Genomic DNA, 27,253 nt, shown 5'->3' with positions numbered 1-27,253 from the left:
CTCCCTTATTCCTTCTCCCCTACTGTTTATCCTTCTCCACACATTGCTACAGCTTCACCTACTTTAAGCCAAATCTTTTGACTCTTGGTTGCCGGGTATCTCGGGAACAAATGTAAGAATGTTGATTGACTGTTTAAGCTGTCAGCGGTTTGTCGTGTGTGCGGGTCTAGTGTTAGTGAAGGGGAAGGAAGGGTAGGCGCAAGAGGAAGGGTATGTGCACGAGGCAGGGTTACGTACAAGAGGCAGGGTTACGTACAAGAGGCAGGGTTACGTACAAGAGGCAGGGTTACGTACAAGAGAGAAGGGTGCATAAAAACGTGAAAGAAGGAGAGAGAAGAGAGATGTTTTCGTTATTATTTAACAAACTTTGTCATAACCGCAGTGATCTGCTACCATATTCTATATAATTACACTGTGGGAAGAAATATTAGTCATGTTTCTGTCATACGGTTGGAGGGTACAGAGCTCGTGGAAGGGAACAGTCCCAAAGAAAGGAAGGGCGTCGAGTGCTGAGAGAGTACACAAGACACTAGCAGAGTGATGCTGTCTTACAATACGAGACTTACTGTGGGAACAAAAGCTAGCCGTTTTTCTCTGTGATAATCACGAAGGACGAGTTTCGAGCATAAAGAGATAAAATGTGTTAGCCAGAGCCGAGGAATTTTAAAGTTACGATCAGAATACTCAAGTTTTCACAGCAGACTTGCAGTTTTCACAGCAGACTCAAGAAATCGTAATGACACGATTTTACATTGAACCCGACGGGCTGGAGTTTTGAGACTATGACCGCGGGTTCAATCCCGGCCGGGGGTATGGTTGATCACAGCAGACTTGCAGTTATCTGGAAATTATGCACAGGAGACAGCACAGGTCAGGGCGAGGTTGTGTGTATCTGAAGATATATAAATCCTTCAGGGAGTGTCTTAAAGTAACACTATCGCTAATGTTAGTGTGCAATATTTACACTACTGTCCATACTTCAAACGGGTCACAATTTACTTGAAAAAAATTATATTTTATGCCTTAGGCGTTAGAGGACCTCGGGGCAGCGGGCGCCATCAGGACATCCCTCCCCAGACAGCCAGGGGCAAGGGCAGGGAAGGGGGCACCAACAATAGACCCTTTCAGGTCCTGACAACCTGTGGGAACATTGACCACCATAGTTATGGCGGCCCCCCAACACAAGCTTTCCAAGGGGAACAGCAATGTACAGGGCCAGCACCGCCTCGTCTGGGGGTGGTAGTGTTGCCCTGAAGACCCAACCCTCCCTACATCAGGATGTTTATCTTCCCATGGCCTAGTCCAAAGAAGCTCTATATAGAGAAAAACTGCAAATTAATATTCTCTATACTGTGTATAGTAGCAGAAGGCGGAGTTGGTAGTCTGCCCTAATGACGTCATGATAGGAGTGGACCAATAAGAAGGGTTCGAGGTGTGAGGGCCCAGCAGGGGGCCCGCGGACCCCTGCAGCCTCACACAGTAGCTATTGTTAGGGGCCCCAGGAAGTTGACGGCCCTGAAAAAAGCCAAATTATACGAACTGGCTGTTTGGATGAGCAAGGCAGGGTAACGAGCGAGGGGAAGGGCGGGGTGCTGGGACAAGCGGCGGCCAGTGAGGGAAGAGACGAGAGAAGGGGGGGGGGGGGAATGGAAATGGGGTGAGAATGGCTGTAGGGTGGGGGTTGTTTGCGGGGTAGGGGTGACTGGTAGCAGGAGACGGAAGGCGGGGCTGGGACTTGACAATATTTTTGGTTTTGACCTTAATGTTATCTAAAGACGATTTCAGGGGTCACTGACCCCCGCGGCCCGGTCTCAGGCAAGGCCTCCCTGTCTGATAGCTTGATCAACCAGACAATCTGCCTTAGCCTCACGCAGTCCAACGTAGGGAGCTCAAGGTGTAAATTGTGTAAGAGTATATTTCTCAACTCCGTTCCAGAGAGAACAATTTGAAGGCGCTCAGGCGTACCAATAATACAGGTGTTTCGAATTTACACACTTGGTGAAGGTTCTCTGCAGTTCTGCCGTTTCGCTTGCCTTAAAAGGGGCTGTTACTGTATAGCAATATTCTAATTTAACGAGAACAAGCGACTTAAAACTGTCATCACCGGCGTGGCATAACTTTTATACATGTAGTTATCCAGCCTATCAATTTCCTTGCTTTTATGATAGCAATACTTGTGAACCTTGAAGACAAGATGCTGTTTTTATCACTCTGGAGACATGTTTAAATTTTCCCCACAGCGGAGTAACTGCAATTTATCCTCTTGAATATTATGGTTTCTGTGGCCCACTGGATAACCTGGGCAAAATCAGCATGAAGATTTGCCATGTCCTCTGTGGCTGGCACTCGTGCAACCTCTGTAGTCTGCAAAGCATCATATATTGCTATGACTGTTTCGGAGATTATATATGGTGCATACGCAAAATTTTACACACACACACACACACACACACACACACACACACACACACACACACACACAGAAAAAGAAATATAGTATACAAATTTTTCACCCTAAAAATTTTTTTACCGTTATGCTAAAATTACTTTTCTGTTATATGCTATAAGACAAGCCACGCCGAGTTAGTTCTGCATAAATTTAGTGGCATTTAACAGTAATAAAATATAATAAATTCACGCTGTACAGGCTGGTTTTCGCACAACCATAGTAACAACGAATGTACACAATGCTTGTTTGACAACACTATCCAGGTTTTATAAGTCAAGATCGCAAGGTGGTCCTTAGAGGTATGAGACTGTTCAACAGCCCCCACCAGGAGTAAAGGGATTACCAATAGACCCCTGGCTGACTTCAAGATGGAGCTAGACAGATACCTACAGTCAGTACTCTATCAGCCCGGCAGATCTAGAGAGTGTACAGAGATCCTTTACTGCACGTATAAGTTCTGTCAAGCACCTTAACTACTGGGAACGCTTGGAAGCACTTGACTTGTACTCGTTGGAACGCAGGAGGGAGAGATATATCATAATCTACACTTGGAAAATCTTGGAAGGAATGGTCCCAAATCTGCACACACAAATCACTCCCTACGAAAGTAAAAGACTGGGCAGGCGATGCAAAATGCCCCCAATAAAAAGTAGGGGCGCCATTGGTACACTAAGGGAAAACACCATAAGTGTCCGGGGCCCAAAACTGTTCAACAGCCTCCCATCAAGCATTAGGGGAATTGCTAATAAACCCCTGGCTGCCTTCAAGAGAGAGCTGGACAGATACCTAAAGTCAGTGCCGGATCAGCCGGGCTGTGGCTCGTACGTTGGACTGCGTGCGGCCAGCAGTAACAGCCTAGTTGGTCAGCCCCTGATCCATCGGGAGGCTTGGTCATGGACCGGGCCGCGGGGGCGTTTATCCCCGGAATAACCTCCAGGTATGCTTCGTATGTTGGACTACGTGCAGCCAGCCGTAACAGCCTGGTTGATCAAGACTGAGCCACCGGGAGGCATGGTCATGAACCGGGCCGCAGGGACGTTGACCCCCGAAATATCCTCCAGATAGACATACAAGATATTCAAGACAAAGTTATAAATAATTAGAGCTTTGGAAAGCTTTGGGGGGGGGGGAGAATGATAATATGTACATGAACAATGCTTGAAGGTCTTGTCCCAAATCTGCACACTACCAAAACATCCTGGAGTGAAAGATATTACCTGGAGTGAGTTCCGGGGGTCAACGCCCCCGATATGGAAGTGCAAAATAAAACCAGCGAAAAAGAAGGGGGCACCGTGGACACAATAAGAAAACATTGTATCAGCATCCGGGGTCCCAGACTATTCAACTTCTTCCCAGAAGATATCAGAAACACTGCTGGGACAAGTGTAGAAGTCTTCAAGAAGACACTGGACAAGCATCTCCACCAAGGCTGCGGTGAATATGTGGGGGCAGTGGGCCGCCAGTAGCAATAGCCTGGTTGACAAGACAAACACCAAACATGTCTGGCTCAGGTCCCGGCTCCGGGAGTAGACACTCGAAGCTCAAAGACCCGGGCCGGGACAGTACCGGCGAATCTGCAACACAGCATCATCAAAGGCATGGGATAGCGGGGGCTAGGACTGGTAAGGGGAGGATGGATATAAGGAGGCTTGGGATTGTATGAGGGGGCGGGGGTCTGGGAGAGTGTTATTCACGGTTGGCTCCCCCAGAGTACGCTCAAGTGGGCGGGTAATGGTGCGAGCAAGAGGGGCGGGGCAGCGGCGCCCGCCCACCCTTATTATCTCGCTTCACCCACACTATCCCAACCCCTCCTTCCACCCACTCTTACCTCTTTCCACCCTCACCTTTCACCCAATCTCCCCCACCGTCCCACCCAATTCCACCAACCACTCCCACAGTATCTATAGATCTCTCCCCCCACGTTACACATCAAACAACACCCTCGGTTACTACCCTGCAGCATGACTACCTTCAGGTGTGAGTTTGTTAGCTAATACTACACATAATTACCCACTTGGGATACTAAATACCACTGCTGCTAAAACACACACACACACACACACACACACACACACACACACACACACACACACACACACACTTAAAACGCTGTTACACGCCATTAAACAATCGTGTTCCGGGAGTCACTCCTGTTTCATTAGATCAGAGTTGCACAATACGTAATAGTGAGATGAACAAGACTAACATCCTCGGCAAGATTCATGTACAAGTTGGTTAACTTTATTAACAAAACGGTTCGCCTATATAGTAGGTTTTTTCAGTCTATGACAGAGCCGACTAAAAATTAGAGATAGCAGAAGTAGTGGAGAGAGAAAGATGTGATCAGTCCATTAGCCTTAAGTAGGAGCTTTGAGGGAAGTCAGTCCCTCGGATCCTGTCTCAATGAATAATATATAATAAAGACACCCAGGTGTTACACATGTGTCTTAAGTCATCCACTTGTCCATTGATGTAATAATACTATCCTTACTAAGAGAATAAAGATGCCCATTATTAGTGGCCTGCACACCTGGTTGTAGCACGATAAAAGGTAGGCACGAGCAAAAAGGCCAGAGGAGAATAAATACTTTATATATTTCCTTCACCAAACAACAAGCAATTATAGTATGTAGTACAATATTTACAGAGGATATGTACATAGTGGAAACTTTGCGAGCAGAAGACGCTGAGTACCATCTTCGACCAGGCTTGGAGGAAAGTCTGCTAGTGTTGATTCACGACTGTCCAACATGGCTTCACAACTTCGGCGAGCTTCTTTGTAACTGGCTGGGTTGAACCAATGTGCTAGCATAACGAGGGGGCCCCACTCATTATACCCTTAGCACCTGGTCGGGAGGGCATGCCTATATGGGTGGGACATACATCGAATATACCGTAACGTACTCTTACCATGCCAAATCCATTTATAAATACCATATTTTGTGCAACTCCTAAAATTTTTATGAAAGGTTCATCAATAACCAGCCCCCCTGTGTCTAGCACCAGCCCCCCCTGGGTCTAGCACCAGCCCCCCCCCCTGTGTCTAGCACCAGCCCCCCCCCCTGTGTCTAGCACCAGCCCCCCTTGTGTCTAGCACCAGCCCCCCCCTGTGTCTAGCACCAGCCCCCCCGTGTCTAGCACCAGCCCCCCCGTGTCTAGCACCAGCCCCCCCCCGTGTCTAGCACCAGCCCCCCCGTGTCTAGCACCAGCCCCCCCCCCTGTGTCTAGCACCAGCCCCCCCGTGTCTAGCACCAGCCCCCCCGTGTCTAGCACCAGCCCCCCCGTGTCTAGCACCAGCCGCATACATCACAGTACAAGGACAACAGCAGACAAGAGTAAACTCTGCTGAGACAGTGATGGAAACAACTCGGTTACTGAGTTAACTTGCGTACCTCCAGTTCAGCCAGCAACTGAGGCAGTGATGGGAACAGTTAACTGAGACAGTTCGTGTACCTTCTGTCCGGCCAACATACAAGAATTCCCTAATAACAAGTTGCCAGCAAATGTGATTCACGAGCGAAGCGCAAAAACACACCGTGAAACGAGTGAAAAACAACAGTGTTGAGGCCCTCGTTAACTTCCACTTCCCTCAACTTCCACTTCCCACGTTACCTCACCTGTTATAACAATATACAATCTTCGCAAGTTGACAAATAAAACGTAAGGAACACTTTGGTATCTATTTCTGAAAACTTCCCCCTGCACAGTAGACTTCGTCATTCCAAAACAGAAGAGTAGAAAACTGAAGACAGCGGAAGCAGTGGAGAGGCAAGGATGTGGTAAGTCCATCAGCTTTGTAGAAGTTTTGAGGTGGTCAGTCCCTCAGCCTTGAGAAGTGTTTAGTAAATAACAAAAAAGGCACAATACCGTGACTGGAACGATACACAAATAACCCGCAATGGTCCAAGTCGGACCGAAACGTCGTCGTAAGCTTATCTCTTATGTGCGGGTTATTTGTGTAGTGTTTAGTAATGGTAAGCAGATATCTGAAGCCAAGACAACAGTGTCTTAAGTGTGAGAAATAAAGCTACAAGATAATCTGGCTTTACTGCAAGTGTATCGTCTAACTGACGGTATATAACACCGACAAGTTGGTGAATGAAGCACGAACACAACCTATCTTTCTTACTGAAACGTTTCGCCTTCACAATAGGGTTTCTTCAGTCGAATACAACACTGGAGACAGCACTAGTGGTTTTGATATGATCAGTCAGCCCTGGTGGGAGATGGTCACTCTCTCACACCTAAATAACAGGCATGGGGCCAGATCTTAAGATAAAAGATTTGTTCGGATTTTTAACCCGGAGGGTTAGCCATCCAGGATAACCCAAGAAAGTCAGTGCATCATCGAAGACTGTCATTTTCCACTAGGGTCCTTCAATTTTGTACCCCAGAATGCCACCCACACCAGTCGACTAACACTCAAGTACCTACTTACTGCTTGGTGAACAGTGACAGCAGGTGTAAGAAACATTACCTAATGTTTCTACCCGGCCGGGGATTGAACCAAGGATATTTAGTGTGTGATACGAGAGCGTTGCCTATCGAGCCAATTATATACCTCATATACTGAGGTGTAGCAGCAGGAGTTGACGTCACAAGTGAGCGTGGCCCACTAGTGGAAGTAGGTGAGGCTAAAGAGTTGTTTAACACTGGTATTGCAAATGACTTTCCCGTGTACCAGGATACTACGGTATTGCTCTGGCAGACAAAATCACATCTAGCAAGTACAGAGTACCCAGATAAAGCAACAAGTAAGAAAGCGATGAAACAAAACGCCACACAAGGAGAATACGGAAATAAAAAAGGGGTAGTATGGATACATATCCAATACTGATTGAAAATATGGAATGCTTTATGTATGGGGAACTAAATCCACAGGGCACATACAGCGTATGAGGAATGGGAGGCAATCAGGATCGATCCGAGTGGAAGGCAGCTGCAGTTCCCCCAAGTCAAGAGCCTGTTACCAGCATGGAAGCAAGTCTCTTGAAGTGACTGAATCACCGAGCACTGCGACGCCAAGGAAGAAGCAACTACCTGACGGTGTTGTGTAGTAGAAAGTAAACAATCAGGCAGCACCAGTCCTGCGGTACAAGCAGGGAGTAGACTTAGCCAGGCAGTGACTGTTATTGTGTGTTGCCTGAGAGGTAAGGAAGGTTCCTCACCTTTTACTGTAAACTTGGAAAAACACAAACACGCCACCGACTACTACGGTTAGTGCTACGTACAGCACATTCTACGTACAGGAAGTTCTGCATACATTACCTATGTAATGTTCTACGTACATCACATTCTACGTATTGCACATTAACGTAAAAACACTATGAATGAACAACATATGACAAATTAAACTTTTTCTCTGACAGCTTCTCATCTCTACAAAAAAAAAAATCTTAGTCTTTATTCCAAAGACTAAAATCTAAACCAGGCATTTACATTAAAGAAGCTTTAAAACCCTAAAGATGAAATTTCAAACTTTGCAGAAATACCTATTGACGTATATTCTCACACTTGCGTATATTTATATATTATATACGGTATATTATGCTACATATACCGAGTTTAAATCTTTAAAGGAGAGGGTGGGTGGGGCGAGACCGGAAGTGAGGACCTGTAATGAGAGGGTTTCAACATGGCGCAACATTCCCACCATCCTCACTAACATTTCACCTGCCTGCGCTTACCACACAGTGGTAAACCCTCCAGTCCTTAATAAAAACAGTCCTCACACTACCCCAGCTCTACGTTTTTCTGACCGTTAACAGATATACTTCCAGTGGGGTGAACTGATCGACTGCTGTGGGGGGCAGCGTCGTGAAAACGGCACAAGATACAATAGCAGCTCTTAGTGAGGGTATCCAGCTGCTCTTAGCGTGTTCAACTATGCAAACAAAAAATTGCCGAGCAGTTTCCACGTTCGTCACTACATGTAATTTGGATCTTGCGCCATCAACGTCCAGCAAACTATTGTAAATAAATGCTAATTTTTTGTTGAGGTCATTATCTTCCTACATCATGCGCTTTTATTAAAAAAGTGTTTTAAAGACAATTCTTTAACAAATATTCAGTGAATAAACAAATATTTCATCCCAATATATATTACTCAAACTTGCTGTAGTATCCAGCTTCGCCTATTTTAATTAGGTCATTATCAGTTACTAATTAGATCCTTGCCACAGTTGCTTCCTAATTAGATCACCACTTCAGCTACACTGGAAGAGCTGCAGGTCAACATTCAGTAGATGGAGTAATAAAAGACATAAAAACTAACGTTCAAGAATATACTTCCTCGTGTACACTAACAAGAAAACTAACAACCAACCATTCATCAGATTTCTAAATTTACCAATAAATACGTCTTCTCCAGCGGGCTGATATATATATATATATATATATATATATATATATATATATATATATATATATATATATATATATATATATATATATATATATATATATATATGTGTGTGTGTGTGTGTGTGTGTGTGTTATTCGTGGGTTAGTTTGTGCAGCAATGTAGTATAGATCGCGACACGGGTTGTGAATTAAAAACAGTCAAAGGTTGAGATCTTATCTTAGTGCTCAAATGTCCCACAATTAACACCGCAGCTGCTGCACCAGGTATAATTAAAGGCTTCAAACATATAATCAACAACTTAGATTTGTAAAGCACTTTTCAATAAAAATATTATTTGTAGCTCTGTAATACTAGTGTAGAACGTTAAATTGGTGTCCAGTTCAAGGTAACGTGTAATAATATACCAGGGCTGGGGGGGGGGAGCTTTGAAGATACACCTGCTGCTTTTGCGCTCGCGCATGCATTTTAATATGGTTCAGGCCGCCCAATAGCCTAGTATGACGTGGCAAATATTATGCGTAGTTTTAATAGTCTAATGCATGCTTGTATTTATAGCCTCATTCGCTGTTGCAGCCAGTTATTACTGACACTGTGAAACACTGTCGTTTTATCCACATCTATACGGAAAAAAACTCTAAAAATTCAGGTGAAATCTTTCTCTTTTATAGTAAGTTTATTTAGGTACAGGTACACAAATACTGTTACACGAATTATACATAGTAACATGTGTAAATAACCTATGATAACCCCAAAAATCAAAGTGACTTATTTCCACTGGGGCCCTATAAAAGAACAGTGTAGTGGTGCTACAGACCCATGCTGGGCACGGCTTTCTCAGATCCAACAACAATAAGAGATAAGATAAGATTTCGTTCGGATTTTTAACCCCGGAGGGTTAGCCACCCAGGATAACCCAAGAAAGTCAGTGCGTCATCGAGGACTGTCTAACTTATTTCCATTGGGGTCCTTAATCTTGTCCCCCAGGATGCGACCCACACCAGTCGACTAACACCCAGGTACCTATTTGCTGCTAGGTGAACAGGACAACAGGTGTAAGGAAACTTGTCGGAATTTCCACCCGCCGGGAATCGAACCCGGGCCCTCCGTGTGTGAAGCGGGAGTTTTAGCCACCAGACCACCGGGCCACCAATAATTGTCCAAACTATTTAAAAAGCTACCCAACAAGTGGGATATGATACACAATTTGTTGTTTGTGTGATGGTAAATAGGGGCACAAGTCTTGGTGAAGCATGTGTATATACCTTGCCAGGTTATCTGGTGAAGATCTCAGGGCCTAATAATCGTCAAGACAAGGGTTGGGTATGGCTGGCTGGCTGGTCCAGCCAGACCCTCGGTCACGTGATATTTTCTGCCTAATTGGCCAGAGGGTCATCTATGGTTTCGTGGTCCGGAAGTCCGCCGACCACCCCATCATGCCACACCATGCACCTAGCACAGCCTAGTTTGCTCGACAGCCTCCCTGCCGGCCAGCCCTCTTACTCTCTCCTCCTTTTTATAATCTACATAAATAATCTTGATATAATATTCTAGAAACACTCATGGTGGACGACAGAAATATTCAGGGGCACTGAGAAAATGTGAAATTAAAATCACTTGTAGCCAAGTTGTCAGAGTTAGCCAAATAACCGGTCACAGGTTCGATACCTGGCAGGGCGAATCACTGACTCTTCTTAAGAAGTGTAGAAAGCTTTAAAAATAATGTAACTGCTCATCCAACTGAATTATAAAAAAAAATCAGAGAGAGAGAGAGAGAGAGAGAGAGAGAGAGAGAGAGAGAGAGAGAGAGAGAGAGAGACAGAGAGAGAGAGAGAGACAGAGACAGAGAGAGAGAGAGACAGAGACAGAGAGAGAGAGAGACAGAGACAGAGAGAGACAGAGAGAGACAGAGAGAGACAGAGAGAGACAGAGAGAGACAGAGAGAGACAGAGAGAGACAGAGAGAGACAGAGAGAGACAGAGAGAGACAGAGAGAGACAGAGAGAGACAGAGAGAGACAGAGAGAGACAGAGAGAGACAGAGAGAGACAGAGAGAGAGAGACAGAGAGAGAGAGACAGAGAGAGACAGAGAGACAGAGAGAGAGAGACAGAGAGAGAGAGACAGAGAGAGAGAGACAGAGAGAGAGAGACAGAGAGAGAGAGACAGAGAGAGAGACAGAGAGAGAGACAGAGAGAGAGAGAACATAAGAACATAAGAACGAAGGAACACTGCAGAAGGCCTACTGGCCCATGCGAGGCAGGTCCAAGTCTCCTACCGGCTTAAGCCAATGCACCCAACCTAGTCAGGTCAGGTCACATTTACTTAAGGGAGGAACACGGCAACCGACCTGGTAGCACAAGCTATCAGGTCTAACTCACACCCACCCACATCCACTCATGTATTTATCCAACCTATTTTTAAAGCTACACAACGTTCTGGCCTCTATAACGGTACTTGGGAGTTTGTTCCACTCATCCACAACTCTATTACCAAACCAGTACTTTCCTATATCCTTCCTGAATCTGAATTTTTCCAACTTAAAACCATTGCTGCGAGTCCTGTCTAGGCTAGATATTTTCAGCACACTATTTACATCCCCTTTATTTATTCCTGTCTTCCATTTATACACCTCAATCATATCCCCCCTAATTCTACGTCTTTCTAGAGAGTGCAGATTCAGGGCCCTTAGTCTATCCTCATAGGGAAGGTTTCTGATACATGGGATCAACTTTGTCATCCTCCTTTGTACATTTTCCAGAGAATTTATATCCATTCTGTAATAAGGTGACCAAAACTGTGCAGCATAATCTAAATGAGGCCTAACCAAGGATGTATAGAGTTGAAGAACAACCTGAGGACTCCTATTATTTATGCTTCTTGATATGAAGCCAAGGATTCTATTAGCTTTATTGCGAACACTTATGCACTGTTGTCTTGGTTTCAGATTACTGCTAACCAGAACTCCTAAATCTTTTTCGCAATCCGTAATATTAAGATCTACATTATTTAGTTTATATGTGGCATGATTATTGTCCTGTCCAACATTTAGAACTTTGCATTTGTCCATATTAAACTGCATCTGCCACTTCTCCGACCACTGCATCAGTCTATTCAAATCTTCCTGGAGTGCTCGAATGTCCTCGTCAGAATGAATTCGACGGCCTATTTTGGTGTCATCAGCAAACTTGCCGATGTCGCTCTTTATGCCCTCATCTATGTCGTTTATGTAGATTGTGAACAGCAGGGGGCCCAACACTGACCCCTGTGGAACACCGCTCGTGACACTTCCCCACTCTGATTTCTCCCCATTTATGCAAACTCTCTGCTGCCTATTTGTCAACCATGCCTCTATCCAGGAAAAAATTTCTCCTCCTATTCCATGTGCTTTAATTTTCCTCAATAGTCTCTGATGAGAGAGAGAGAGAGAGACAGACAGAGACACAGACAGACAGAGACACAGACAGACAGACACAGACACAGAGCGCTGAAAGTCATCAACGAAAAGAGAGACAGTGGTGAAAGTAATTAAACAAGTTATGAGAAAAAGCTTATACTCTACTAGAAATCTGGATCAGGTATTTAACAATGTATCAATATATCCAGAGTGGTGTTGCTGGATCAGCGCTTACTGCAATAACTAAAAATTTACCAAACCATCTTGAAAAAAAGATGAGCCTAGTATAAAGTCAACTTAATTATTTGTCCTTTACCTGGTCGCCAAATAAGAACCAACTCAGTAATACTAATTCAGAGTCAACGTCCATAGATATAACAGACGTGGCAAAAGAACTAAATATACTTAGCAAAGTTTGTATGATTGCCATAGTTCGTGATAACTTTGAGAACACGAGTCAATGTTCTGGTAAGAATTGGAGCAAAGCAACATTGATTACAGGTTTGTGGAAAATACAGCAGATTACGACTCTAGAGGTTGAGTTCAGTGACAGATTAACGTTGGGAAATACTAGGTTAGTACACCATTGAAATGAAGTTTTGCAAGATGAAGGAAGCCGTCGAATTAATTCTGACGAGGACACTACAGCGCTGCAGGAAGATCTGAATAGACTGATGCAATGGAGATAATAGGTATAAATTACCGACAAGATGGAAAAATTAAACAAATGTGATCCTTTAATATGTTTCGCCCACACAGTGGGCTTTATCAAGTCACAGATTCAGACATGTGCAACAGTTAGGTATCTTTACTGATGAAACGTTTTGCCTACACAGTAGGCTTCTCCAATCAAATACTGAGGGAGCAAGTGCAGTAGTGAAGATGTAATCCGTCCATCAACCTTTGAGAAAAAGCGTTTGTGGATCTGGATCTGGATATCTGGATGGTGAGTCCCTCAGCCTGGAATCGATGTGTTCAGTCTATTTCTGATGGGGAAAAAGACACTTATGTACAGTTCAGGACATTTATTAAAGGAAACGTTTCGCCACGAGTGGCTTCTTCAGTCCTAATACAGAGAAAACTAAGAAAACACACATATATATAGTGGTGTGTGTTTTCTTAGTTTTCTCTGTATTAGGACTGAAGAAGCCACTCGTGGCGAAACGTTTCCTTTAATAAATGTCCTGAACTGTACATAAGTGTCTTTTTCCACATCTTGTCGGTATCACCATACCATTTCCTTATTTCTGATGGACTGAACACATCGGTTCCAGGCTGAGGGACTGATTACCTCAAACTCCTCCTCTCCTTACCCCTTTCTGTTATGCATTTGACTGAAGAAGCCTACCGTGTAGTCGAAACCTTTCAACAAATATATCTAACTTGTTAAATAAAAGGACAGTGCAACTACTCGGACATTTTATTGTGGCAACGTTTCGCTCTCTAGGTGCTTTGTCAAGCTAATGGCTTGAAAAAAGTTCCTGGAGAGCGAAACGTTGCCACAATAAAATGTCACATTAGTTACATTTGTGTCCTTTTACTTAACACATTGTCGGTAATTCTACCAACATTAATACAATATGTCTATCTTGCATACCAGACTAGCTTGTTAGGTAAGACATATGCAACAGTTAGGTATCTTTATTTCGAAACGTTTCGCCTACACAGTAGGCTTCTTCAGTCGAGTACAGAAAAGTTGATAGAAGCAGAAGAGACTTGAAGACGATGAAGACGAAGGGTGATGGACTGATTACATCGTCTTCAAGTCTCTTCTGCTATCAACTTTTCTGTACTCGACTGAAGAAGCCTACTGTGTAGGCGAAACGTTTCGAAATAAAGATACCTAACAGTTGAACATTAAAATGGTATAAAATACCGACAGATTGCATGTGTGTCTTACCTAACAACCTGTCGGTATTTTATACCATTTTAATGTTCAGACTAGCTTGTGCTACTAGGTCAGACACCGTGCTCCTTCCTTCAGTGGTGGGACCTGACTTGGTGGGTTATTGGTCTAAGCGGGAGGGGGGGGGGGTGAGATGGACCTGCCTTGCATTGGCCAGTAGGCCTGCTGCAGTGTTCCTTCTTTCTTATGTTCTTATGCGTTTTTCATCAATTTGTCTGCATTTCATACCACTTTCAACATAAGGTGTGACTTTGTAAATGATCCAAGTCGGACCGAAACGTCGTCGAAGGCTCCTCTCATCTATATGTGGGTTGTGTTATCGTTCCAGTCACGGTGTTGTGCCCTCTGTTATTTAAAGTTGATCCCATGTATCAGAAATCTTTCCTACGAGGATAGACTGAGGACCCTGAATCTGCACTCTAGAAAGGCGTAGAATTAAGGGGGATATGACGTGCTGTTGGAGTGTGAGCAACGTAACATTTATGAAGGGATTCAGGGAAACCGGCAGGCCGGACTTGAGTCCTGGAGATGGGAAGTACAGTGCCTGCACTCTGAAGGAGGGGTGTTAATGTTGCAGTTTAAAAACTGTAGTGTAAAACACCCTTCTGGCAAGACAGTGATGGAGTGAATGATGGTGAAAGTTTTTCTTTTTCGGGCCACCCTGCCTTGGTGGGAATCGGCCAGTGTGATAATAAAAATAAATAATGGTTGGTATGCATAAATGGAAAACATGAATAAGTAAAGGGGGGAGTAAATAACATGCTAAAAGTACTTAACCAAGACAGAACTCGAAGCAATGGTCTCAAACTTGAAAAAATAGATTTAGAAAGGATAAGAAAGCACTGATTTGGTAATAGAGTTGTGGCTTTGTCGAACAAACTCTGGAGTAAAGTCGAAGATTGAGACGCTTATGCAACATATGGGAATCTTTATTCAGGAAACGTTCTCGCCACACAGTGGCTTCATCAGTCCAATACAAAGAGGAAGGCGTAAGGAGAGGAGTAGTATGAGGTAATCAGTCCCTCAGCCTGGGGTCGATGTGTTCAGTCCATCAATCTTGTAGAATGTACAGCATAGGGCCGTAGACGTGGCTTATATACTGTAGTGAGGTGAGGTGAAGCAGGCGGAGGCGGGGTCATAGTGGTGTGGCGAAACGTTTCCTGAATAAAGATTCCCATATGCTGCATAAGTGTCTCAATCTTCAACTTGTCGGTTTTTCAAACCATTCATCACAACTGTCAGACACTGCAGCATCATGGGATCTTGTTACAAAGAATTCTTCAACACTTGTTCAACCTTTGGACGAAGACCTACTTCGACTAGTGGATGGTACCACTATGACCCCGCCTCCGCCTGCTTCACCTCACCTCACTACAGTATATAAGCCACGTCTACTGCCCTATGCTGTACATTCTACAAGATTGATGGACTGAACACATCGACCCCAGGCTGAGGGACTGATTACCTCATACTACTCCTCTCCTTACGCCTTCCTCTTTGTATTGGACTGATGAAGCCACTGTGTGGCGAAACGTTTCCTGAATAAAGATTCCCAAATGCTGCATAAGTGTCTCAATTTTCAAAGAAAGGCGTAAGGAGAGGAGGAGTTTGAGGTAATCGGTCCCTCAGCCTGGAGTCGATGTGTTCAGTCCATCATTCTACAAGATTGATGGACTGAACACATCGACCCCAGACTGAGGGACTGATTACCTCGGTAAGACACATATGCAACAGTTAGGTATCTTTATTTCGAAACGTTTCGCCTACACAGTAGGCTTCTTCAGTCGAGTACAGAAAAGTTGATAGAAGCAGAAGATACTTGAAGACGATGTAATCAGTCCATCACCCTTAAAGTTTTGAGGTGGTCAGTCCCTCAGTCTGGAGAAGAGCATTGTTCCGTTGTCTGAAACAATATGAAGTTGAAGTGACAGGATGGAGCTTTATATAGTGCCAGGAGGTGAGACGTAGGTTGCTTTGGGAGGGCAGGTCTCCATCCTGTCACTTCAACTTCATATTGTTTCAGACAACGGAACAATGCTCTTCTCCAGACTGAGGGACTGACCACCTCAAAACTTTAAGGGTGATGGACTGATTACATCGTCTTCAAGTATCTTCTGCTTCTATCAACTTTTCTGTACTCGACTGAAGAAGCCTACTGTGTAGGCGAAACGTTTCGAAATAAAGATACCTAACTGTTGCATATGTGTCTTACCTAACAATCTGTCGGTATTTTATACCATTTTAATGTTCACTGATTACCTCAAACTCCTCCTCTCCTTACGCCTTTCTACTTTGTATCGGACTGATGAAGCCACTGTGTGGCGAGAACGTTTCCTGAATAAAGATTCCCATATGCTGCATAAGTGTCTCAATCTTCAACTTGTCGGTTTTTCAAACCATTCATCACAACTGGAGTAAAATCACTGAAGCAAAAACGTAGTTTGGTGGTTAACGCTCTCGCTTCACACGGCGAGGGTCTGGGTTCGATTCCCAGCCAGAGTAGAAACATTGGATGTGTTTCTTTCAACCTGTTGTCTATGTTCCCCATCAGTAAAATGGGTACCTGGGTGTTAGTCGACTGGTGTGGGTCGCATCCTGGGACACTGACCTAAGGAGGCCTGGTCACAGACCGGGCCGCGGGGGCGTTGACCCCCGGAACTCTCTCCAGGTAAACTCCAGGTAAGTACACGTGGGTGAGGGTGAGTGAGTCGGTCGTGCCTAGCATGGGCCATCAGGCCTGTTACAGTGCTCAGTCTCTTATATTTAGGTTAAGAAGGAAAAATAGAGTAGGTCGTGCCCAAGTGCCTCGTACACGTAGCAGGTTGTTGTAGTGACGAGGACAGATAACATTGAAAGTTTCTAATAATATACAATATAATAAAAGATTTGTAACAGAGAAATTCATTAGTTGAAAGAACCAAAGACGCGGCAACTATTTGTGTCGAAATGTTGACAAGTTCCCTGACGAGTTGAGGTGTTTCTTCCCAGTAAATTTGCCCCCCTACGAGATAAATAAAATCTCAATCTCTCTCTCTTACCCTCCTTACGTGTTCATATTTCCTCTTGACTCTTGCGCCTGGAGTTTTGAGACTCTCTGATCGCGGGTTCTATCCCCACCCGTAGCTATCCTTACTGGGCGTGAGCACACTGGGATGCAAACTCTCATGACAAAATTGGGCATTACAAGCAAAGGCAACAAGCCATATAACTGAGCGCTGGTTATCACAAGCCATATGACTGGGCTGGAGACACTGATGTTCATAGCGGAAGGCTGGAAGCTAAGGAGGGTGAAAGGAGAGCAAGAAATAGGGAAAAGATGACAGGTATGGACTAAGGGAGGGAGACAGACGGGGAGAGACTGGAGATGGGAAGGAGGGAAGACTGGGCAGGGAAGGGAGGCGGAGAGGAGACAGGTAGAAAACTTGGGAGGAAAAGATGGTCAGTTTATTACACCAGATGTTTGTCTCGCACCTACAACAGTAAACATCTCCCAGCAAGTGACGCTGCTCACACCCGGGCTCTCCCACATCCCGGGAACACCCGCATGTCTGATGCCGAGAGCATCACACAATCGCACGGTCCTGGGTTCGATTCCCACAGTGAAACGTACAAACAAGTTTCTATACACCCATTCTGCCCCCGTCCACATAGCAGTAAAAATAGGTATTTTTGTGTAGCATCAGCATGGATTTTTTTTAAGAAAAAAGTCAAGTCCTGCTGGAATGCCATGTCTTGTGCTGGAACACAGTTCAGTCTTGTGCGAGAACTCCAGCTCCTGCTGGAGGTATTAAATTGCTTGGAGAAAAAGGTGTCAGTGTACCCATGTTCAAAAAAAAATAATGGGGATCCCCACATCCCTTGAACCCCCACATAACGGGGCTCCACATCTCAGGGGCCGACCACATCTCAGACTCAACCTTCCTCCCACAGAGGACTGGTGGCAGGTCCACCATAACGACCAAAGTACCGCGATCCAGCCTTGTGACCCTTTCCCTTACCACCATCACTAACACCATCACTACAACCACATGGCCACCACAACCACCTCATCACAACCACCCAACCTGTGATTTACATGTGACATTTGTTGATTCTACCCTCGCAGCTAGGACCAGACGCTTGACTGACTACTAATCAAATTATTACTAATGACTTAGTATTCAATATTCGAGTTCCTTGTAGTTTTCTCAGCGGAACTCATTTCGTACAGATTTTGTACTCTTCTGCATTTAGGTTTTTCACCAGTGCACCATGAAAAAGTGCATAATCTGAGTGTTGAAGTTAAAATAACAACAACTCTTCACGTTAGCTTATTGTTAAGTTCTCTACTCATGGATTTGTGATCTGTACTTTAATCAGATTGTGATCAGAGTATATTGTATGAGATTACAGGTCTGATCGGCATAACCACGCCCTTCCCACATCCAACCACCACAACCACAACACTATCACCCCCCCCCCACCCATTTAATATTTTATAAATTCACACATGCAAAGTTAAAACAGTAAGATAAAAAAATCTCTCCTGAGTTATTTAAGTATACAAATTAAACTGATTTAAAAACAAGGATAAAAGTATTTAATATATAAATACATATACTATTAGAGAGATACAGATAGAGAGATACAGATAGAGATTAGAGATAGAGAAAGTGAGCAGTCACTGGCTAAACTACCATGTATGTAGTAGGTTCGCTGGTACTGTCCTGGCCAGGGACACTCCTTGTACGAATATCATCACTGTCTACACTACCAGACACTGCTTGTGAGAGTACCGTTGCTCTCTCTGCACTACCAGACACTGCTTGTGAGAGTACCGTTGCTCTCTCTGCACTACCAGACACTGCTTGTGAGAGTACCGTTGCTCTCTCTGCACTACCAGACACTGGCTGTGAGAGTACCGTTGCTCTCTTTGCACTATCAGACACTGCTTGTGAGAGTACCGTTGCTCTCTCTGCACTACCAGACACTGCTTGTGAGAGTACCGTTGCTCTCTCTGCACTACCAGACACTGCTTGTGAGAGTACCGTTGCTCTCTCTGCACTACCAGACACTGCTTGTGCGAGTACCATCACTGGTTGCTCACTACACAACCTCTCTGTAGCAGCACACAGACACAACTGACCTTCCTTGACCTGGCCATACTCCACTTCCCTAACTGTTGTAACAGTCACTCCCCAACTGGATCAGAATACCATGCAGTCCATTACACCTGTCCAACAACGTTTCGCCCTGCCCCAGTATCATTATAGTAACAAAGAAAAAATAATCTATTAACAAAAAACCACACTAATCTATGTTAAATATGCATTACTATCAATATTTAACAAAACAGCTTACCGAGAGTTTACATATGTTGGTCTACTTCTTGGTCCAGGTTTAAACAGTTTTAATAAATTAAAGAATTTATGTTAGTGTAAAGGGTAGAAGTCACTTGACTTGTACTCACTGGAGCGCAGGCGATAGAGATACATCAAAATTTATACCTAGAAAATCCTAGAGAGGGTTGGTTTCAAATCAGTACACAGAAATCACTCCATACGAAAGTAAATGGTGTAATATGCCCCCAGTGAAAAGTAGGGGCGCCATTGGTACACTAAGGGAAAGCACCATAAGTGTCCGGGGCCCAAGACTGTTCAACAGCCTCCCACCAAGCATAAGGGGAATTATCAATAAGCTCCTGGCTGCCTTCAAGAGAGAGCTGGACAGATACCTAAAGTCAGTGCCGGATCAGCCGGGCTGTGGCTCATACGTTGGACTGCGTGCGGCCAGCAGTAACAGCCTAGTTGATCAGGCCCTGATCCATCGGGAGGCCTGGTCATGGACCGGGCCGCGGGGGCGTTGATCCCCGGAATAACCTCCAGGTGACCTCACATCCCACTACTGCCTTATCCTACCCAACCTTACGGCTTGTAAGTGGCGGCGAGGGTAGTAGTAGTGGTGTGGGTAACGATTACCGCAGCCGCCACTACCCTTCACCCAGCACCGCAGCCGCCATTACCCCTCACCCAGCACCGCATTCTCTACCCACCGCTGCTTACCACTGTCCCTAGCGACCGCAGTCACCGCTGTCCACTTACCGCATCCTGGCCGCAGCTGCCACTGGACATTGTCAGTAAGATGCTAATAAACTGACTAAGAGTCTCACCCCCCAACAAACTCTTACGGTGAAGCCTTTATGGTACTGTCGCTCCCCAGAGAGAGAGAGAGAGAGAGAGAGAGAGAGAGAGAGAGAGAGAGAGAGAGAGAGAGAGAGAGAGAGAGAGAAATTAAAATGCTGGCCCACAGATGGCTCCAACTTCATCCTGTTCCCTATTTATACGTCTCATAACAGTAAAAAGGCTTTTAAATGAGCTGATGCAGGTAACAGCTCTTAGCTTGTAAGTTACGAACCCTTACCGTAACCTTGTAAAAATAGAGAGAGAGAGAGAGAGAGAGAGAGAGAGAGAGAGAGAGAGAGAGAGAGAGAGAGAGAGAGAGAGAGAGAGAGAGAGAGAGAGAGACAGACAGACATAGTTTTTTATTAACAGATTTGTTGCAACGTTCTGCATTGTAATCTCTACGTTGTTCCGGGCGGTCTAAGGACAGGCTGGATTAATGAGACCGTTAAATTACTAAATTAAACAGTTTATTACAGCAGCAGTATGAGAGAACAACAAATAACGAAGCAGAAATGGGATGTTTCTGGAACAAATCGTCGTCAATAAGGACATAAATGTAGACAGCCTAAAGGAACAAGGACACAAAAGCATACACATGGCACACCTGTCAGGAAGACGTTTCGGTCCTGGGACCTTCATTACTTCGAATCCATTTCATGTGTGGCATGTGTATGTATTCGTGTCCCTGAAGAGCTAAACATTATCATACCGACAGTGCAGTCTCCCCATTTAGCCAAAATTAACCATAATGTACTTGTTAAGCTGTGTCAGATTGATCATGTTGCTTCAGCTTGTTCTTTTTCAAGCTGATTATACACTTGACTGGCGACTACCACCTTACGAAAGAAGCCACAATTACACAGCTATTGTTTAAACGATTCTCTACGTCGGTCGGTGGACTGTGAGGTGTCTGTGTCGCAACATTCCACGGCAAGTGTGGCATAACTCTTCATACCTCATTGTAGTTCCTTCAGACTCCGATATTACCAACGTTCTACTGCGCCCAGGATATAGCAAGACTGTAAATATTGCGGCAGCAGCAGCGCCACGTGTTGCACGTCTAGCAACCCTGCAAGTGGGTCTTCCCCACCCATCGTCGTAAATTTCTACCATTCATTCACTGTGAGATGCATCAGTCACCCAGCGTTCCTTCGAGCGCCTCTGCAAAGGCTAAAATCACCAGACTGATTAAATAATTACGAGCTGGCAAGAGACTAGCGTACTGGGAACGTTAAGTAAACAGCCCAGGCGGGAAGGAAGGAAGGCAGAGAAAGAGGTGTTGCCTCAGGCACTGGGTTGGTTGGACCCGCCGCTGGGGAGGTCGTCCATGTAACGCGGGGATCCTGCGGCTCACGAACGCCATCACTGGGTTTCACCTACGTCGCACGCTTACTAATTTCATGGTTCATTCCACTTCCAGAAACTTTTTTTTTATTTCAGGCAACTTCAATGACTTGAGTAGTTTATATAACCCCTAAATATCAAATTAACGCTGGAGTTGAGGCGCGGTGGTGGTGAGTTCAGCCAATATTAACTAAGCCAGTAGCGCAGCCAGGGGCAGTTCCCGCCAAATGTCGCTCAGGGCGGGAAAAGTGCGCGGGCTTTTTATGGCGCCACAACACACCTTTCAGGAAGTGGAGGCGGCGGCCCACGGCGGAAATATGTGCTCTTAAATGTCATCTTTACCGGTGTTTTCCAATGTTTATCAAGACTGAAATAGCAGAGAAATCGAGCTCACTTAAGTTTAGTAATGGTGGTAACCATTGCAAATAATGGTAACGATGACAATGGAAGTTAGCCTGGCGATAATGTTATGTTTATTAGGGTAATGGTGATGTTAATGGATATATTATGATAATGGAGTACGTGTTTCTTCCTTCAAGATAGAGCTGTGGTATACCCGTGTTTACAACAAGGGTCTAACATCTTTAATTATTACTGTCTGGCTGTCGGGAGAACTAGCGCACGCGAGACAGAGATCACTAGAGACAGATATAGACAGACTTTATACTGGCAGAGATAAAATTAGTTTTGACAGCGAAAGAACGTTGTAGAGTTAGCAACACTTTCAAGGAAATCACAAGCTAGAAACCAAAGGAATATTTCTGATCGGGATCGGTATCAGAAACCTCTGGTCAAGACCGGTACCAGAAACCTCAGATCAACACTGGCACCAGAAACCTCTGGTCAAGACTGGTACCAGAAACCTCAGATGAAGACTGGTACCAAAAACCTCTGGTCAAGACCGATACTAGAAGCCACAAATCAAGACTAGCACCAGAAACCCGTCACTGGGAGCACTGGAAACCCAGGTCAACAGGAAGGTTGAAGAAGCACGTGACTTGATGGCTTTTGTGTGTGTGTAGAAGCAAGATTCTTCTTTCCCCTTCCCTCGCCTTACTCTGTTCTTCAAAGTTGCCCGGTGAGCACGTTGGTCTACGTGGCACCAACAACCTGGCTATCAACCAGGAGGACTGGTCTGGGACCGAGCCGCAGGGGCACTGAGCCCCAGAAAATTGTTTCCAGGTACCTTCCGGGATACGATCCTGCGCTCGGTGTGTGTGTGTGTGTGTGTGTGTGTGTGTGTGTGTGTGTGTGTGTGTAGACCGAGTAAATATTTCAGTACATGTGTTATTTACACCTATATTCCTTATAAACTTCAGCATATGCTGCATTTACATGCATTCAGAGGCGCGTTCATACGCAAGCACTTTTCGCCATACGCATGAGTTTACTCATGGTCATTGTTTCAACACGGAGGTGAAAGTACATCCTTGTAAACTACACTGAACCAGCTGTGCTACACCGCTAGTTTCTTCTTCACAGAAACAAGTATATCTAAAAAAAAAACTTACCTCTCTCTCTCTCTCTCTCTCTCTCTCTCTCTCTCTCTCTCTCTCTCTCTCTCTCTCTCTCTCTCTCTCTGATAAAGGGGAAGGCGATATCTGAGGTGTAGCGATCTATAGGGTACCTTAAGATTAGAGGTGCAACACTTAAGGAGGAAGCGATCTAAGGGGGTACGGTAAAGGGAGAGGCGTAGCGATCTAAGGGGTTTTGATGCGTGAATGGCAAGATCGCATCTATTGATTGGCTGGATGCGGCTGAGCGACCCAGGCCGCCTCAGGGCAGCCACCACCTCTAAGGGAAGTCAAAGGGTGTTAGAGAGAGGAGGGGAGGCCAGGGCGTAAAGAAGGGAAAGAGATGAAAATAGGGAGACATTACGGGTAGACCAAGGGAGGAAACTGTAGTAGGGATGAGAGTGCACAGGAAGGGAGAAGGTAGAGAGAAGGTAGAAGAAGTGGAGGATAGAGATAGGGAGGAGGGGAGGATAAAGTAAGAGAGGAGGGGAGGGTAAAGTAAGAGAGGAGGGGAGGGTAGAGAACGAGGGGATATAGGGAGAGGGGAAAAAACGAGAAGTCAGGGAAGAACGGAAAAAATTATATTTGTCTGTGAGAGACAGAATACGAAGAGTGTGCAGGGAAAGTGGAGGAGGGAGGGGGAAGTAGAAGTGGAGGATGGAGGGGGAAGTAGAAGTGGAGGATGGAGGGGGAAGTGGAGGGAGGGGGAAGTGGAAGAAGGAGAAGTGGAAGAAGGGGGAGGTGGAGGAGGGAGGGGGAAGTGGAGGAGGGAGGGGGTGGAAGAGGGGCAAGTGGAGGAGGGAGGGGAAAGTGGAAGAGGGGGAAGTGGAGGGAGGGGAAAGTAGAGGAGAGAGGGGGAAGTGGAGGAGGTAGGAGGAAGTGGAGGAGGGAGGGGGAAGTGGAGGAGGGAGGGGGAAGTGGAAAAGGGGGAAAATGAAGGAGGGAAGATGAAGCGAATAACAGAAGGGGAAATGAATGAGGGAAGGAGAAGTGGAAAAGGAAGTGGAGGAAGTAACCCGTAGTCGCTTGCGGGGGTCAGCGCCCCCGCAGCACGGTCCCAGACCAGGCCTCCTGGTTGCTGCTCGAATCAATCAAGCTGATGGCGCCAGCTACTCGCCAGCGTATGGACTACAAACATACCGATCCAGAACTGATCTGAAGACAGCCACGGGGTGTGTTGGTAACTCTCCTTATACCTGAAGGGAGGCCATTGAAGGCTCGTGATCCTTACTGAGTGTTCTTTCAGTATACTTCTTGCTTTTCACCGGAGGTACCTTCCATCGTCTGCCAAAGCCTCTTGTAATCATATCTAGTGACTTCGGTGTGCAAGTTTGGGACTAATCCATTCTAGGTATATATTATGATGTATCTTTCTCGCCTACGTTCTAAATGCACTTCGAGAGACTTCAAACACTCCCAGTAGTTCAGGTGCTGAACTGAGTTAATACAATCTGTAAAGGTTTTCTGCAAGCCAATGACCTAACCTTCCAGGCGGACGGTTAGCATGCAGCAATGTGCCTGCCTAGAAAGGACGAGTAAACTGAAGGGTATCATCATTAGCTTGGTATCTCTTTTTGTGAAAGTTCTAGTTATCTAACCCATCATTTTACTTGGAGTTGCGAGAACGGCTTTGTTGTTCATGAACGTGAGATCTAATGTTATCGCTCCCAGGTCTCTCACATTAGACTTACGTTGTACTTAGTGGTTTGAGTTTGTCTTGTACTCTGATATTATTTTTATTGTCTCCAGTCTTCCTAAGCGCAGTAACTGAAATTTGTCTTCACTGAACATCATATTGTTGCTAGTGGTCCACTGGAAGACTTGGTTTACATCGGTGGTCCACTGGAAGACTTGGTTTACATCGGTGGTCCACTGGAAGACTTGGTTTACATCGGTGGTCCACTGGAAGACTTGGTTTATATCAGTGGTCCACTGGAAGACTTGGTTTATATCAGTGGTCCACAGGAAGACTTGGTTTATATCGGTGGTCCACTGGAAGACTTGGTTTATATCAGTGGTCCACTGGAAGACTTGGTTTATATCAGTGGTCCACTGGAAGACTTGGTTTATATCGGTAGTCCAGTGGAAGACTTGGTTTATATCAGCTGGGAGGCTCACTGTGTCTTCTATGGATGACACTTATACAAATTGTAGGACCATCTGCCATGGATGGTACAGTGCTTTGATAAGTTCCTGTCTATGTCAGATGTAAGGATGAGGAGGGAAGGGAAGTGGAGGAGGGGAAGGAAAGGGAGAAGTGGAGAGGGATAGAGAAGGAAAGGGAGAAGTGGAGAGAGATGGGGAAAGAAAAGAATAGGCAAAGTATAGGTCTTACCATATGACCCCTGATCTGTCTCGGGGTGACCCCTGACCCACCTCTGGGTGACCCCTCACTACATGACCCCTGACCCGTCTAGGGATGACCCCTTACCATTATTTCTCAAGTTTCTAAAGTTTGACAGTAATGGCGTCAATTTGTGAGAGTTGAGGCCGGGAGTGAGGAGGGGGGGGGTAGGTAGAGGCGAGTGTGGTGGGGGTAGAGGGGGGGTAGAGGGGGGTAGAGTGACTAACCGTGAGCCTGGAAAAACTCAATAACTCTCCAGAGATCAATATGGCAAAATTCTATGATGCAAAAATGAGAACGATATTAGGAAAATAGTGAGAAAGAAGAGGGAGGAGGAGGAGGAGGGAGAGAGGAAGGAGTGGTGAGGGAGGGGGGTGATGTAGGGAGGAAGAAGGGTGAGGGAGGAGGGAATGAAGGCAGGGAGAGTGGTGAGAGAACTCACAGAGCGTGTAACAGGACAATGAGAGAGAGAGAGAGAGAGAGAGAGAGAGAGAGAGAGATGTCTCTCCCGTTCTTTTCCTCATCCAACGATTTTCCTAACCCTTTTCCCACGACAACTCAGCCTGACACTGCTGAAGTCTTCCAGCTCAGACTGAAAGCTTTCAATACATTGAATAGGGTAGCACCACACACACACACACGATGTAGTGGAGGCAGGATCCATGCATAGCTTTAAGCAGAGGTATGATAAAACTCACGGTTCAGGGAGAGTGACCTAGTAGCGACCAGTGAAGAGGCGGGGCCAGGAGCTTGGACTCGACCCATGCAACCTCAACTAGGTGAGTACAACTAGTTGAGTACACACACACACAGATGAGGTTACGAGGATGTTAGGAAGTATTTCTTCAGCCATAGAGTTGTGAGGAAGTGAAACAATCTTGAAAGTGACGTAGTGGAAGCAGGATACATACATAGCTTTAAGATAAGATGCAACAAAGCTCATGGAGCAGGGAGAGAGTGGACCTAGTAGGGACCAGCGAAGATGCGGGGCCAGGAGCTGTGAATCGACCCCTGCAACCACAAGTAAGTACACACAGTAGTAGCGATCGACGATGAGGCAAGACCAGGAGCTAGGACTTAACCCCTGCAACTACAAATAGGTGAGTACACAAACACACACAAACAGCACAAAGGCTGCAAATATTGTGTACAACATACGTCAGCTTCATCGTGGAGTACGCAGCACCAGCACGGAGCCCACATCTGATAAAATACATCAAGAGAGCCTCACTAATTTTAATCATCGTTCCTTGCTCTCCCCTCCGTTCTTCTAGCACCTGCACCTCCTCCTTCTCTTCCCCTCACACGTCCATCATACCCTCTTCCTCTCCCCTCTATACATAGGATAGCAGCATATTGCTAATGCGTCCAATTGTGCTAACTATAAATAAAAACAAAATATCTCCTGGACTAATATTTTCCCTGCATGGAGCGGTACCCAGCCCTGCAACACACCTGCAGCACACCAGTAACACGCCTGCAACATACAGGCAACAGGTGCGTGCATTCCACCAAACTGTTTACTGGTGGCGGCGGCAAGTGTACATGTGGGAGTGTCTGGGTGCCACTCACGGGCGGCCTATTGGGTGAAGTACAGCGGTGCTTGTGCGGGAGGTGTGCCCCTCCCGGAGAGCACACGCCCACCACCTCCACCGCACGCCCATCATCTCCACCACACGTCAGTCATCTTCATCGAACACTCATCACCTCCACCGCACGCCCGTTGACTCTAATAATACATTTTATCTCATAATATGTTGTCTTCTCTAAACATCCATTA

The 27,253-nt window shown here is 45.5% G+C and overlaps 1 protein-coding gene across 11 annotated transcripts in view; it reads right to left on the bottom strand.

Moving 5' to 3' along the window:
• The window catches only part of TfAP-2 (transcription factor AP-2), a 445,395-nt gene that overhangs the window by 145,112 nt on the left and 273,030 nt on the right, over positions 1–27,253 (bottom strand). The window contains exon 1 of one of the 11 annotated variants that reach the window (XM_070087055.1): positions 18,787–19,229. The exons of the other annotated variants lie outside the window; for them this stretch is intronic. Within the exon in view, the coding sequence (XP_069943156.1) occupies positions 18,787–19,182 (396 nt within the window). The 5' untranslated portion in view covers positions 19,183–19,229. Of the gene's footprint in view, positions 1–18,786; positions 19,230–27,253 lie in introns of those variants that run through there. 11 annotated transcript variants of the gene reach the window in all.

Source organism: Cherax quadricarinatus, chromosome 20 (genome assembly GCF_038502225.1).
Source record: "Cherax quadricarinatus isolate ZL_2023a chromosome 20, ASM3850222v1, whole genome shotgun sequence".
In the NCBI taxonomy this organism is placed as follows: Eukaryota; Metazoa; Arthropoda; class Malacostraca; order Decapoda; family Parastacidae; genus Cherax; species Cherax quadricarinatus.
This window is presented reverse-complemented; position numbering and strand designations above follow the sequence as displayed.